We start from the raw sequence: 14,347 nt of genomic DNA, 5'->3' as shown, positions 1-14,347 counted from the left end.
CTGTGCGACAAAGAAAATGGAAGTAGGTTACAGCTCTTTGCAGTACGCTTCTCTCTCTCTCTCTCTCTCTCTCTCTCTCTCTCTCTCTCTCTCTTTCTGCCCTTTTGCCCTCCAGTGAAGAAAGAGAGCCGGACTTCTCAGGGACTAATAGTGCACGAAGGGTCGTCTCAGGAAGGCATTACGAGAAAAAGAGCGCCATTAAAGGCGAGTTTAGGGGAGAGAAACGACTTTAAGTGCACGCTTAACTATACCTGTGTTAGTTGTTAAGCCAGCGGTTAAACCTTTTCGTTTCTGCTCGAGAGAAGAAAGAATGATGATAATAGCGGTGGAGGCGCAACAGCAAAAAGTACATAAATACACATTCGTCAGTCATTATCCAAAATTTCGATTCTAACGACGTCGTGTCATTTCGCGAATAATTTCCAAAAAGTTACGAGCATGTTTATAACTGGTTATCACCAGTGCAGCGGGCGGGCATTTTCATTAAGTGAAAGATCAATTTTGAATTTCTCTCGAAGAAATCTCGCTCGCACGGGGATGTCTCCGCGTATTTACGGCTATCCCATGTACGTGATATGGCCTTCTTTACGCCGGCGAGATCCGCGGGCGAGCTCGCGCGAGCCAGAGGCTCCTCGCTTCGTCCGCTCGGAAAATAAACCGGTGCGCAAGCTTATCGTATTTCACAAGGAATTTAACCCGCTCCTCTACTACAGATGTGAGTACGCGCGCACATGCAAGCTGCAACGGAATTTACTCTCTATAATACGGTGAACCATGCGATAAAACATCGGCGACGATGACACTTCTCCGGCTCTCAGTGCGCTGCGGGGCTCATTTTTCACGTGCGCCAACACCGTCGTCTGTTGCGCGATCTGGTGCATAGCGCGTAACGATTTACCCAACCTGTCTCACTGGAATATTTCGTTGCTGCCGAGTATCATAAGATAAATGAGATTCGCATCAGGGAAAGCTCGTTAAAAAACAAAAGAAAACAACAAATTAAATTAAATTTCAAGATATACGCAGTATCGTATCCCTATCTATAAAGGCTATACAGGACGACCTATAAAAAAAAAAATTGATTTTACTAAATTGAGGTATTTAAAAAAAAAAACGCTACTCTATTTATGCATACTGGTAGCTGTCGTTCATTTTGCGTCTACATTAAATTGCTTCAACGGAAAGAGCAATTTTGCAACTGTTGTAAGATTCTTTAATATTAGTTTACACATTTAAATTCTGTGAGAAATGAAAGGCAAGATTTAATCATATTGAAGAATCTTAACGATAGTTAAAAGCAGCTATTTATTCTATCTATTGCTATCCGTAATATATTTATTTTCCTTGAAATGCTCTAAAACAAGGAAGACCAGGATATAATAAATACAAGACAGTCCCAAAGAGAAACGTAAACGTTTTACGATACATTATAAATATCACAGTTTTTCATTCTACTTCGACACACAAAGAGTTACGCTTATTAATATAGTTTGATTTCGTTTTGTGCCCACGTACGATTTCCTCGGTGAAGAGATGATGCCGAGAGGCTTCCCTTTTTCTATCTCTGACACTCTCGTTTGAGGCAAGCCTCGTTAAGTGCCTTCGCCTCGCGAGAACAAGCGAGCTCATGATTGAGCGCGGCGAGGAAGAACCAGTTTACTGACACGGAGTATCCACCTCGATTTCCATTCATCGGTTAGAGGTAGGAAGAGAGAAAGAGAGAGAAAGAGAGATGATCGGTCTTGGTTACCGGCAACGGAAGGTCCGCCCTCGTTGCCGCGGCTAATCTAACGCTTCCAGACGATGGCCGTTAGTCGATGTAATCCATCAAGCGGCTCGCTCTTCCGGAAGAGGAGCCACGGCCAGGTCGCCGATGGGATGGACCACCTCACTCCGCGCTTCAACAACGAGAGCTCTTTCGCTAGCTTTCCAGCTTTTTCGGTCGGTGGACGGTTCCGTCGTTAATTGCGAGGAAGGGTGAAGCTGGAGTGAGAATCACTTGCGTGGTGCCCGACAATGGCAATGAATAGCGAGGGTGAATGTATCTCTTTTAAATACGACTAGATGATTGTGAAGGAATATTTGTGATTTAAAAAAAAGAGAACGGAAAAATAGATAATATAGAAGCTGTAAGTAAGATTGAAGTAATAGAAAATAGCGCGTACGCGATTTGGATAAAATATTATTTGATTAACTTAATTATTTCTTTTCAACAAATTTAAATAAAAATTTTGTCAAGTTTTGATACCTTGTCGTTTTAAGATAAAATTACATGGGACAATATGTGTATCCAACAGAAACTAGATATAATCTCAAAAGTTAGTTATCTTCATCCTCCGCCAGCAACACGAAATTTGAACTTTTCCATAAGCAATGAGTCACCGCGCGCGAGAAAACAGAACAAAATTTTTTATTACTTCGAATTACATAGAAATCAGAAAAAATTCTGATGTACTTGTTAAAATTTTAACAAATTTTTACCATCATAGATGGATAGAAGTCATCATAGATGATTGTACTTGACATATTTTTTACAGATTTACCTAAATTAACCTCTTAGAATTCACAATTCAAATATTGATGGTGCTTTTGAAGATCCTATATTGCTAACGGAGGGTTAAGCTTTTAAGCGATGAAAGAGAAAAAACGGAAACGGGAAAACAGGAAAAGAATGGACCATCAGTGATTCGAATCAGCGATCGGCTCGCTCGGCTCTCGCGAAAAGAATCCAATTCTCGATGCAGAAGCGTCTAATTATCGGATCGTTCTTTTTGCGAGAACGGGAACCTTTACGCGGGAACGCGGCCGCGTATCGCGCTTTGCTCACGGATCATCAGTCACGGTTGTTTGCCGCCGGAAAACCGTCAGTCAACTCTTTTTTCCCATCACCGTCGACGTCTCTCCGCCCTCAGCTTTCCACTCTGGAGAATCGTCTTCCGACTCTCGCAAGCGGGGCGGTTCTACGTAAAAAGCTCCTTTCGCGCGAGGCAACCGCGACATCGCGACGTCGTCGTCGTCGTCGTCGTCGTCGTCGTCGTCGTCGTCGTCGCCGAGAGTCGATAATAAATGCAGAGCGATCGCTAGCGCGTCTAGCAGCTAACGACCGGAGTTCCAGCCCTTCTATGTAAATCAGCCGTCGTTATCTTTCGTAACGGCGCCGTATCTACTCCGTTAACGTTCCCCGTGAGATACAAGATACCCCACCCCGTCCTCGCTTACGCCCGAAACTTCGATTACGACGGAAGCTGCGGAAAACTTCGTGAATGGACCAAAAGCGTGGCCCAAAGTTACGGTCCGGGGTGGGGCCCTAGAAATCGAATGAGACGATAAACAGAACAATGGAGGTCTCCGGGTTCCGTGACAGGACACTGATCTTATACGGCGCGTGACTAGAGACAAAGTACACCAACTATCTCTTCGTACGGCCGATGTGCACTGCACAATGTATACCCCCGGCTATCGCAGATAATTTACTTGTACAAACCGTTATATCGAATTACATTTACACCACCCAACCACGGCGCGTTTATTATGGTGCAATCGAGTGTATAAAGCCTGGTAACACAGCGCCCAAAAATAAAAAGCATTTAAAAAACACAAATTATAATCTAAACACAAATACCGAACCGATCATTATTGATCGTTTCTATTTTTTAGAGTAGTATTACGTTCCCTGTGTAAAAGATAAGATTCTGAAATATTTTGACTTTTCAATAATTACGTCTTTTATAATACTGACAAAATATTTGGTTTCTCATCGTTTCTTTTATTTTCATAGTAATTTATGCGCTTGGTTTTTTTTTTTTTTTTTTTGAGTGAGCAAGAAACATTTACTTCCACTGTTAATGAATAAAGTGTATTTAAAAGAACTAAGAGTTTAAAAATAAATCTACATATTCATACAAGTTCGGAACTCGCTCCTCGTTTCTGAGATACACACGTAATGGAAGAAAAATATATATATTCCGCGTAATGAGAATAGAGACAAACGAGTCGGGAAAATCGGCGATAATGAAGATAACGACGTCCGTATCTAACACTAAAAACGCAACGCCGTGCTTTGTGCGACGGGCACATTAACGCTAATATCGCACGCCATAATTTATGTCTTGCGAAATGCGTTCTTTATGACCGCACAGAAACAGGGCGGAAAGGGGAGGACGCAGAGTAAACGCAGAGTAACGCGAGCGGTGATCATCTTTCTTGGCAAAGTGTAAGTAACGCGTAAGTAATGCCGGCCAAGAACAATTGTGATCGTTAACGTCGCGGCAATGAAAGCGGCCACCGCTCTTGCTTCTGCTCAGCAGAAACTCGCATTAGAAGACATGCATGTAAGTGTATCACCGTGAAATCTAGACTATTACGTAACTAATTACGACTATACATATCGCAACCAGTGATTACCTTGAATCGAATTCGCTTCCTGCGACCGTACCACTATCGGCTGATCGAAATTATCCATCGGCCCGTTCCCGGTGCGCGTTCGCGCACGGATGGTATTACGTGTAAATCGAGATTGACAGCGTCGAGGCTCTGTGACGTTGATCGGGTTGACGAGTGGCGGGAGAATGTCCCGAGGATTAGCTATCCCATTACATAATCTCATTGTCTAGCGCGGGTATCGTATCACGAGATCTCAAAAAAGATCGTGGCAAATAGCAGAACATGTGTCTGCATTGTAATGCAGATGTGTGTGTATCGTAATGCAAAAAGATCAATTCGGAAATAAATTAAATTCAGGAGAGCCTTAGCTTTAAGCTGCACTCACTTTGTGCTCTCACGCGCTGTAAGCTTCGTTCTATCTTTATTGTTCATTACATGCAGAAGGAAGGGAGAATGAAGCTTACAGCGCTCAAAACTAATACAGCTTTACACCCGTCTCCAGCAATGTATAGATTATCTTTAATCTTGGTTCAATTTACTCTGCGTCTTTTTCTAATTTTTAGAGCCAGAAAAAATTAAGAGCAAGTTAAATCGAGATTAAAATTAATATCTACATTGGTGAAGACACTGGCGTCAGTTTTTCCCAACCTTTTATCTCTCTCTCTCTCTCTCTCTCTCTCTCTCTCTCTCTCTCTCTCTCTCTCTCTCTTCCTTTCTCTTTCCTCGACAGCAGTCTTTTTATCAAATATTTCGCTAAACTAACACTCCTGCTAATTCCTGATATTGGAAAAACTGACACGGCGCTCGCGATATTTTTCTAGAGATTTCTACGATTGGCCAATTCCTTCGAAACTTAACGGATCACTGCGGATCACGTGTTAATGCAATTACCGTACTTACGATAAATTTACAGAGGAAAGTAAAGACAAATTGGAAGAGTGGACCGTCGCGGTCGTAAAATACGATCCCGTTCTCCCAACCCCTCGCTGGCAATTTTACTTTTCTTCGTTTGTCGATTCGTGCGCGAAACACTTCTTCGAGACGGTTGCACGGCAAATATGTTAAGTAACGGAACTCGTTTAGCTCCACCGATAGCCCAGGCAAAAGAGTATTTATATTTCTAAGAGAAAAGCGAGCAATTTTTCTCCTCTCGGATCTCCTCCTCGCTTGGAAGTTTTTTGCCGATAAAATTGATCGTACGTAGCGGATGGAGAATTATCCTGCCGTCGCGGGTACATTTCCGCGATAACGGGACCACGCCCGCTGTTGCGAGGGAGGAAATGAAAAAGGGGGTTGGCGGGGGCGAGATCAGGCTCTGCGGGGGTAATGCCGGAGGATGAGCGCATCGGGGTTGCAAAAGTTATCTCGCAATAAAAACGGACATCGGCGCGACTTTCAATAAGTCGGACATAAACGTCAGCTCCTATTCAATACAAGCAATTTATACAATTCATAGACGTAACAGATGTAACCACGTAATATGATGATTCACGGTCATCTTCTGCTGACTTCTGCTGAAATCTGATGTTTATCGTTTATCGACGTACTTAGATAAAGTAAAACGTCAGAAAAATTATTTTATTTCGAAATTACATTTGGCATAACCACTGTAATTCTATGCATCTATAATGGAATACTGATGATCTGATGAGTATAAAATGAATGGAAGATAAATCGATATCTCTGAAAATGATATGCGCGATAAAAACACGATGCGAACACGTTGGTTTATTCAAAGCCCCCAAAGTGCATCAACGTATATTGAATCTGCATATTACATGCGGCACTCCCATTGATACGTTGCCGTCCGCGAAGAACAATAAACAAGGCTTGTCCGCCGCGTACCGAACGACCGTCGTAAAAGATGCCCCTAACGTTAAAGCCTCGGTAAGGTCCCTCAATGACATCTCCCCGAGGAACGGAGCGCGCGAGCTAGAAATTAAGAGGAAGCGGATATATACCGTGTCCGGGAGAGAGTTTCAACCAGCTCGAGATAAGGCCGTCGGCTGGCGCGTTGCGGTACAAGTTCATAAATTATTCGAGCCGGGAGGACCGAAATAGCGGTGCGAATGCTAAGGTTAGTAAGGATTATTCACGGCACCCCCCCCCCCTCCCGCCAAAGCCGTATTATTTAGCATTGGTACCTACTCTCGTACTCCCGGCTCTTTACTCTCACAATTGTCGCGTTCTTCTTTATTACCTCACCCTGAAGTCCCTTTTCTCGTTCGTTTCCTAACGTTTAACATCCTTCACGCGTCTACAAGAAGCTATATACACCTTATACGAAGTGCACTCTTCTTACTTCGTCCTTTCTTTTTATTTCAAGATTAAATCTTTTTTTTTTTTTTAAACAGTTACATAAAGATATACAGAAAAACGAAGAAAATTCTTACAGAAAAATTCTTCCATATTTTACTCGTTTTTAATTAATTCAACACTGTTTCGCATCGTGCTCCTGCCAGTTGATTCTACACGTTAAGTTAGAAGTAACGAATAAGACAATTATTCCAAGAACAATGGAATTCCGTGTGCGTGCAGTGTAATTTGCGATTGTAATTGAGTGCCTGCAAATATCCATACAATGCCCGATACACTGAGAGAAAAAAAATGGTTGCAATTATCATAATTTAACTATAATTTACAGTCATTTTCGATGCCGGCTATATATTTTTTAGTACAACTATAAATATAATTATCATTGCTAACACTAAGTAGTAGTAATAACTAGTAATAAAAATAGAGTAGTATAGAAATAGAGTACCTAACCACGATTATTTTACCATGCAATTATAGTTGCAAATACTTTTCTCTTAATATTCCTTCCGCATGTGCGAATGGCTATCGTTCGTATTGTGAACCTCCTCTTTGAAAACCGGATTCAAATCAAGCAAACGAGTGTGAACAAACACGAATGAATTGCACTGTTCGCGCTCATTGAAGCAAGTTGTTCATTCGTGTTTGTCCACGTTCTCTTGCTTGGCCTGAACCTAATTTATGTTCATTTTTACTAATTCTAATTAATCTCGGTTGAATTTAAGAAGTAAGTAGATACTAATGACTGTTCCTACCAATGTAGATTAATTTTAATCTTGGTTCAATTTACTCTTCATTTTTTTCTAATTCTTAGAATTTAAAAAAAAAAAGTGAAGAATTAGTTGAACGGAAATTAAAATTAAACTACATTAATAGAAACAAACACGAAAAATAAAAAATAAATTGAATCAAGATTAGAGTTAATTCACATTGATGAAAACGGGCATTAATATGAAAAGAACGACGGTGAAAAAAATTAATATAAAATTTATGCAAAAACAGAATCCATCAAGTGCGCGTAATAATGACGAAGACAGAGACGAGTAGCGATAATCGGGAGGCCACTGGGAAAAGATATAGTTGAGAAACTTTTCAAGAGCAATTAACCTTCATTTTCGGACAAGCTGAGTCCGTCGAATAACTCAGAAAATTTCAACTTCTAAATTCATTCTCAGAAATAAGCTCCTACTAGAAGCCTCCTAGGCTGGTATTCATAGACGATTCTTATATTCAAGACTGTCTTAAATGGAGTTTTAAGATTTCACGAATCAATCAGAAGGCCGCATTAGCATCTTAAGACATTACCTTAAGACGATCTCGAAATGAGAGCGGACTATGAATATCGATCCTAGACTTCACGGAAAGAAAAAGATCACCAAGGAAATAAAGCGATATCGAAACGTCAGTCTAAAAAGAAGAGAACGTCGCGAAACACACGACGGGAAACCGTATCTACGAGAAAAATCCGATTTGCGGAAAGCTGCGAAATTCGCGGGGCGTGTCGTTGTATGTAATGGTTGCCGTAATCGAGGATCGATAAGCTTGCGAGTTGCGATACGCGAGCGGTCTCATCACAGTGTACCACAATTCGTCGAGTCCCTGTTGTTACATAAGGCTCATCTTTTTTTTCTCTCTCTCTCTCTCTCTCTCTACTAAGAGATTGTATCGCATGTTGTAATAATGATGTGCTTGTGGACTTGTCCCGAGGTGTCGAAGCGAAGCGGGTAACAATGAAGTGAGTCGTGGCTTTTTACGGAACAACGCTTTCGTCGAGATATTAGCCACTGATACCAGTATCGCCGAAAGCGACGATGCTTCAAATAATTAAATCATGTTCTTACATCAACGGCGGACGCGAAGCCAATCAACTTGCGTTTTAAGCCGGTTCTTGGCGTGACAAAAGGGAAAAGAAGGCGTATTCCCGCGTATACCTCGCGAAAGGATTCTTAATAATCTTCTCAATAATTGCAACCATACAATATCGGCCATTAAAATTCGCCATTTCTTTTTAGGTAACTCTATGTTATAATAAAAAAATTAAAAAAGCTATGTAAAATAGATTACGTTGAGAGAGACGTTTATGATACTATAATTACATACCATAATTATGGTTATTACTGCTATAACGTTAGTAATAATATAATTGTATTTATAGTTCTATAAAAAATATGTATAGTTGATGTAAAAAGGTATATAATATTATCTATTATCATATAAAAATGATTCAAATTGCTATAATTTAGCCATAATTTATAACAATTTTTGGACCAACTATATTTAATATGGTTGGCCTAAAAACGGCTATAAATTGTATAAATTATGATTGCAACAATTGTTATGGTAATAATAACAATATTTACAATCATTTTTTATGCCAATTATATTTTTTATAAAACTATGTATAATTATATTATATTAGTAACAATATATGGTAGTAGTAACCATAATTATCGCATCACGTATTTACAAACACCTAGTCACAAAAAACCTAGAGTTTTCTCTCAGTACAGTCGCGTTCTTTACCGGTAATACATATTGATTTGCACTAAATGTGACTGTGTAACGGAAACCACATTAAGTGCATTTATTGAATAGCGCGTGCATCGCTTATATATACGTTAATAAATGTGTAAACCGAAGCACTGATGTACGCAAATAACGATAGAATATTCAGTGATAATATTTCACGAGCGGTCGCGCGGACTATGTACACGAGTGCGTCTGTAATTATTCGTCGCGCTATCGTTATTTAACTAGATGTATCGCCAGCCGTAAAGCGATCGCGGTCATAACTCACTCGACATTTTACGCATGCGTGACAAATGGAGTTTTTTTTCTATAGGATCCGCGCGATATTTCGGATAATCGCTCGCCCGCCCGCCGATATGATTCTGGCTTTACTGCTGGGCGATTAATGACGCGCAATTCGGAAGCGTGTTCGCCAAACGACCATTCGACGCGTCAGTTTTAACAGCGAGCTGTACCGGTTGTACGCGCAAAATCGATAATCGAATTAAATTAATTTTAAAACAACCCCACAACGCCTATAGGCTGAATTCAGAATCATGGTCTACTTAGGTTAACTAGCAGCTATTTTTATCTCGAAAATGACTACCTTACGTATCGGTTATCGAATAACCCACGAAGGCGTTACCCTCGTATATCGCGTGGCATTAATTATGCAAATGAATTGACTTGATAGCTGAGTCGGATCAACATTATCATCAAACCGATACATCGTAAGACAATTTCGCGAACGAAGCAAGAATAACGTTGTCCCCGTCGGCTGATTCCGGGTTTCTTTTAAACACATTATTGCATTGCATCGCGAATAAAATTGAATGGAATAAACATCAACAACATTAAAACTACCACGAAAACTTGCTACTGAAATTTTATGTTGTATTTATGCAAGCAATTTTTATTAATAAAGCTGTCCTCTTTACTTCGCTCGTAAAAAAAAGAAGATTGTGGCGCGTTTCTCGTGTCATACTTTTGGCTAAGAAAGCGTCCCAGCTGTTACATGTTAATGTCGCTTAATGACTTACAAATAAATTGCCAGCGATGTGTCGTGACTCATCCGTAACGGACGGCACCGCAAAGTCCTTGAGAAAAGTGTTAACACCTGCGAGAACTACGCGCGCTGATGCACGTAGAGCCTGACGATCGTTTATCGTCTAGGAATCGCTTACTTGGTCTTTAAAAGAACGTTTCACCGACGATGAGTCAGTAAGAACCCGATCTCCGTCACGAGACGATTGCATTTTCTACTGCGATCGCACAAAGATAATCGAGCATAGGAAAGAAGAGAAACTCACCATCACTTTATGTTAACGTATTAATCAACGTAAGCTGAATATGTGTTCGCTTATTAACATTGAGAAGCAGTATTTCTTTATGTAATGTCTTCCCGTATTCTAAGACGTCAGCCCGTAGCCACAAAATAGTAGATAATGCGCGCGTTTCAATTGAGTGGCTAACAACGCTGAGTAATTCTTTCGCTGCGAAACATTTAAAGCTTATGATTCATATTCGAAGCTGTAAAAATAAGTAGAGAACCGTACAGCCTCGGCCAAAGGCCTGTCAATACGTACATACGCGTTTAAAACCGCACACGATGAATTAAATACGAAATAAAAATAACCCGAGAATACAATCCGCGGTTTTCTTGCGAGACAAAAGGACTTACCTTCTTTGTCGTGTAGAGTTTCCGGCCTTGAAGCAGCATGTACATCTTCTTCCAATTGTTCGAACTCGCATTTCGCATCCACACCATGCTGAATACGTACGGGCACTCGCTGTCCTCCCGTAACAAGTAATTCTGCAACATGAGCGTGAGCAACGTATATTTGCCGCCGTTTTTCACCCAGCACGGTTTATATTCGTGATGATCGCATTGGCAGGAAATTACACGCGTACTCACCCTTAACGCACTCTCGGCTTCGGTAAATGTGCCCCTCTCTTCTCCGCTGGGAAACGTAATCATGTCCGGAGGAAAAAATTGCTGCAAAAAAAATTGGAGAGATGTCTCGATATATACTGTTATCTTTTACATTTGAAAACGGACATTAAGAGAACTAAATTTCAAATCGTTTTTAAAATTGACGAGAATGAATTCTCAGAGAAAATAGTGATGCAGAGGCGAATCTAAAATACTTTGGGAAAGAGAAAATATAAATATATCTCGTCCCGCAAGTATCTCAAAAATCAAATTTTATAAACACATACGCATTACCTAAAGAATCTTTTTAAAGAATTCAATGGATGGAAACACAAACACTCGTGTGTACATTCACATGCGCAAAGAGTATCTCCCTCTCGTTACAAGAAAAAGAAAAAGTCTCGAGATTTCCCCAAAGAGTGTCGATTGCAACGTTCAATTTCCCAAGTTTCTACGCTCGTTATTTCTTAATTGGCCAATCATCGGCAAAACTACAAGATTTATGAACCCAAACTGATTGAATTTCAAAACTGCTAATTGATATCAGTTCAAATATATTAATTATGATGTCTTAATAACTTCGAAGCTTCACTAATAAATCGCTATCTCTTTACATATCATAAAAATTAACATTTTCTAACTAACAAGACCCAGTAAAATGATAGCTGCGAAATGTAAAAATAAAGTGTTATTTACTTATTGAAATTTTCTGCCTACACAATCTCGATGCATTGAGTTTAAAATGGAGCTGCATACTCAATCCTGTAAAATCCCAGGACACGAATGTTCCAATCAATACTACCGAATCCTTGAGACCCCATACTCCATCGTCACAATCGGAAAAACGTTTCTCGTGCCATCTAACAATCTCTTCAAAACTTTTCTGGAATATAACCGCACGATTCGTCGGTAAACCAGAGATCTGCTAGAGGAACTCGCGGAATACTCATACCGACAATATTCACAGAGATACCGACAAAGTATTAAAATATCGACCGAGTTAACATTTAATATCTTGACTATCAACTGAGATTCAAGATAACTGTAGATTTCTAATATTACCGACATTTCAGACTCACAAACTACAGTTTCGCAAAAATACAATGTCGATACGAACAAATGTTACATATATATTTATGGAATAGAGTAGTTAGAAAATGTAAAACATTAATATGACAAATAAACATACAAGTTTGAATCAAATATTAGTCAAAAGTTGGTCGGTAAAATCGAGGAATTTTATCTAGAGTCGGCAGTACTTCGTAGTTATTTCAACGCAGCTGCAACTGTAGCTTAATTGGTAAACTCAGTCAGTCGGTAAGGTAACGCGTTTAAATTGAATAGAATTTACTTTTCGATGCGATAATAATAAAGAACGCAAAAATTTGATTATTTTCTGGAAACGCGTGCTCTTCAGAAATGTATAATTAAAAAAAAAAGCTTTTTTCTGCAAAATAAAATATCTATTTTTTTTTACTTACCACAGGCTTGATGAACACTTCATATTTCAGGAAGTCTTGACTAAAATAGAACCTCCTTTCGTATTGGGAAGCGAACATTTCCAATTCTCTATGAACAGCAAGAATATCTTCGTGGTCTTCTAAAGTACGCTCTGCAACAGAATAATTCATCCTATTTGTGACAAATATGTTGCTAATATCAATACAGTCATATATTCACAGCGACTTTTTAAAATGATATCGAATAGTATTTGAATGCTCCTCGATATCAAATCCTCGGGTATCTGTTTTAAGAAAATAGGGAATATTTTTCATATCTGTTATGTCATAAATAATAATAAACACAGTTTAATGTTTCTGGTAAAAAGAGCTTATAGTTACGTGCAGATCTTGTTATGCAATTAATTGGTAAAATGATTCCATGGAAAACACAGACTAGAATAGCCTGACATTTTGCCCGGATCTCTAAACAAACATTCCGTACGGAGACACAGCCGCGAGTCGCGTCTCTGACCTGCACCAAGCTCCTGGAGGTTTCGCTCGCTATTGATTCTCGGTTGCATTATAGAGCTCTGTGCCGTCTTTACGGCCTCTCCAACCCCTTTCCTCCCTTCTCCCTTTACCCCTCACCATGTACACGTTATTTCCGATCTCGTTTCGAATCAATGTCGTAGAGAAAATTTAGACTACTGAAGTTTTCTCATTGTGTTAAAGGCTCATTGACTCATCTTGAAGCTTCTCCTCGGCTTGGTATGCCTCGAACTTTTAACGAATTATCTGGCTTTTACGAGCGCGCTGATATTTTTGTAAATAAATTATTTGTTATCGAGTTCTTGAATAGCTTTCGAGTGTACCACACGCAATAATCACGAAAATACGAAAATACCCGTTGCTGATTCTCCACATTTCCCTATTCAAGCATATTTGTCTCCATCTACGTTATCAATAAACGGGATAATAATTCGGATATCGAATTAAACGTTTAATTCTGTAAATTCCATCCATTATGTTTGGGTATACGTTCATCACATTTGTATGAATTGCGCATGCATTCCAATAATATAAATATAAAATTATACATATATACATATATATACTATAATCAAAATGTACAGAATATTCATATTTCTCTAAAAAAAAAAAGTTAATGAAAAACTAATGATTCCACGAATAACATTCTATAGCGAGTAATCGTTACAATCGTAGACTTTAGAAGTATGGTCGATGACACATTGCTATTCGCACGTGAGCACAAAGTATAGAATATACTTATTGATTGATCGTTAGCTACATTTCTGAGAGAATACATAGGCATTTGAAATAATCGCGACAGAAATATCACACATTACGATATTATTTTTCATTATGTTTATATTATTACATACCAATTCCCAGTTTCGGCCACGTTTCGATTATCGACCAGGCTGCGCCGATTGTGTTCCTCTTGACTTTGAGCAACTCGCACAGGTCGATCGTTCGTAGATTCTTCTCCACGACCACGGTCGTAAAAGAGTGATCGTTGTTATAAAACCGCAATTCTTCCTAATTAAATAAACATTGGAAAGACATTAAATAAACAATTGAATTGAATTGGATACAATTAATTAATCAAATTAAATTAATCCGCAGTCTTTCTCTCTTATAAACCTCTTTTAATTTATCTATTGCATCGTAAATAAATTATAAATATTTTGTTTTATTTAAATTTATATATATTTTGTTTTGTAATTAAATAAATTTACATAAATGA

General features: G+C 39.1%; 1 protein-coding gene across 2 annotated transcripts in view; it reads right to left on the bottom strand.

Annotated features, from left to right (window-relative positions):
* LOC108750080 (growth factor receptor-bound protein 14-like) overlaps positions 1-14,347 on the bottom strand; it is a 324,408-nt gene that overhangs the window by 198,031 nt on the left and 112,030 nt on the right. For both annotated transcript variants that reach the window (XM_018489315.1, XM_018489324.1), the window contains exons 4-7: positions 13,983-14,139; positions 12,619-12,749; positions 11,120-11,200; positions 10,886-11,017 (exon numbers count right to left, since the gene is read on the bottom strand). In XM_018489315.1, coding sequence (XP_018344817.1) covers positions 10,886-11,017; positions 11,120-11,200; positions 12,619-12,749; positions 13,983-14,139 — 501 coding nt within the window. The remainder of the gene's footprint in view (positions 1-10,885; positions 11,018-11,119; positions 11,201-12,618; positions 12,750-13,982; positions 14,140-14,347) is intronic.

Source organism: Trachymyrmex septentrionalis, unplaced genomic scaffold, assembly GCF_001594115.1.
Source record: "Trachymyrmex septentrionalis isolate Tsep2-gDNA-1 unplaced genomic scaffold, Tsep1.0 scaffold11, whole genome shotgun sequence".
Lineage (NCBI taxonomy): Eukaryota > Metazoa > Arthropoda > Insecta > Hymenoptera > Formicidae > Trachymyrmex > Trachymyrmex septentrionalis.
Note: the sequence above shows the minus strand (reverse complement) of the source record. Positions and strands in the feature narration are given on the sequence as shown.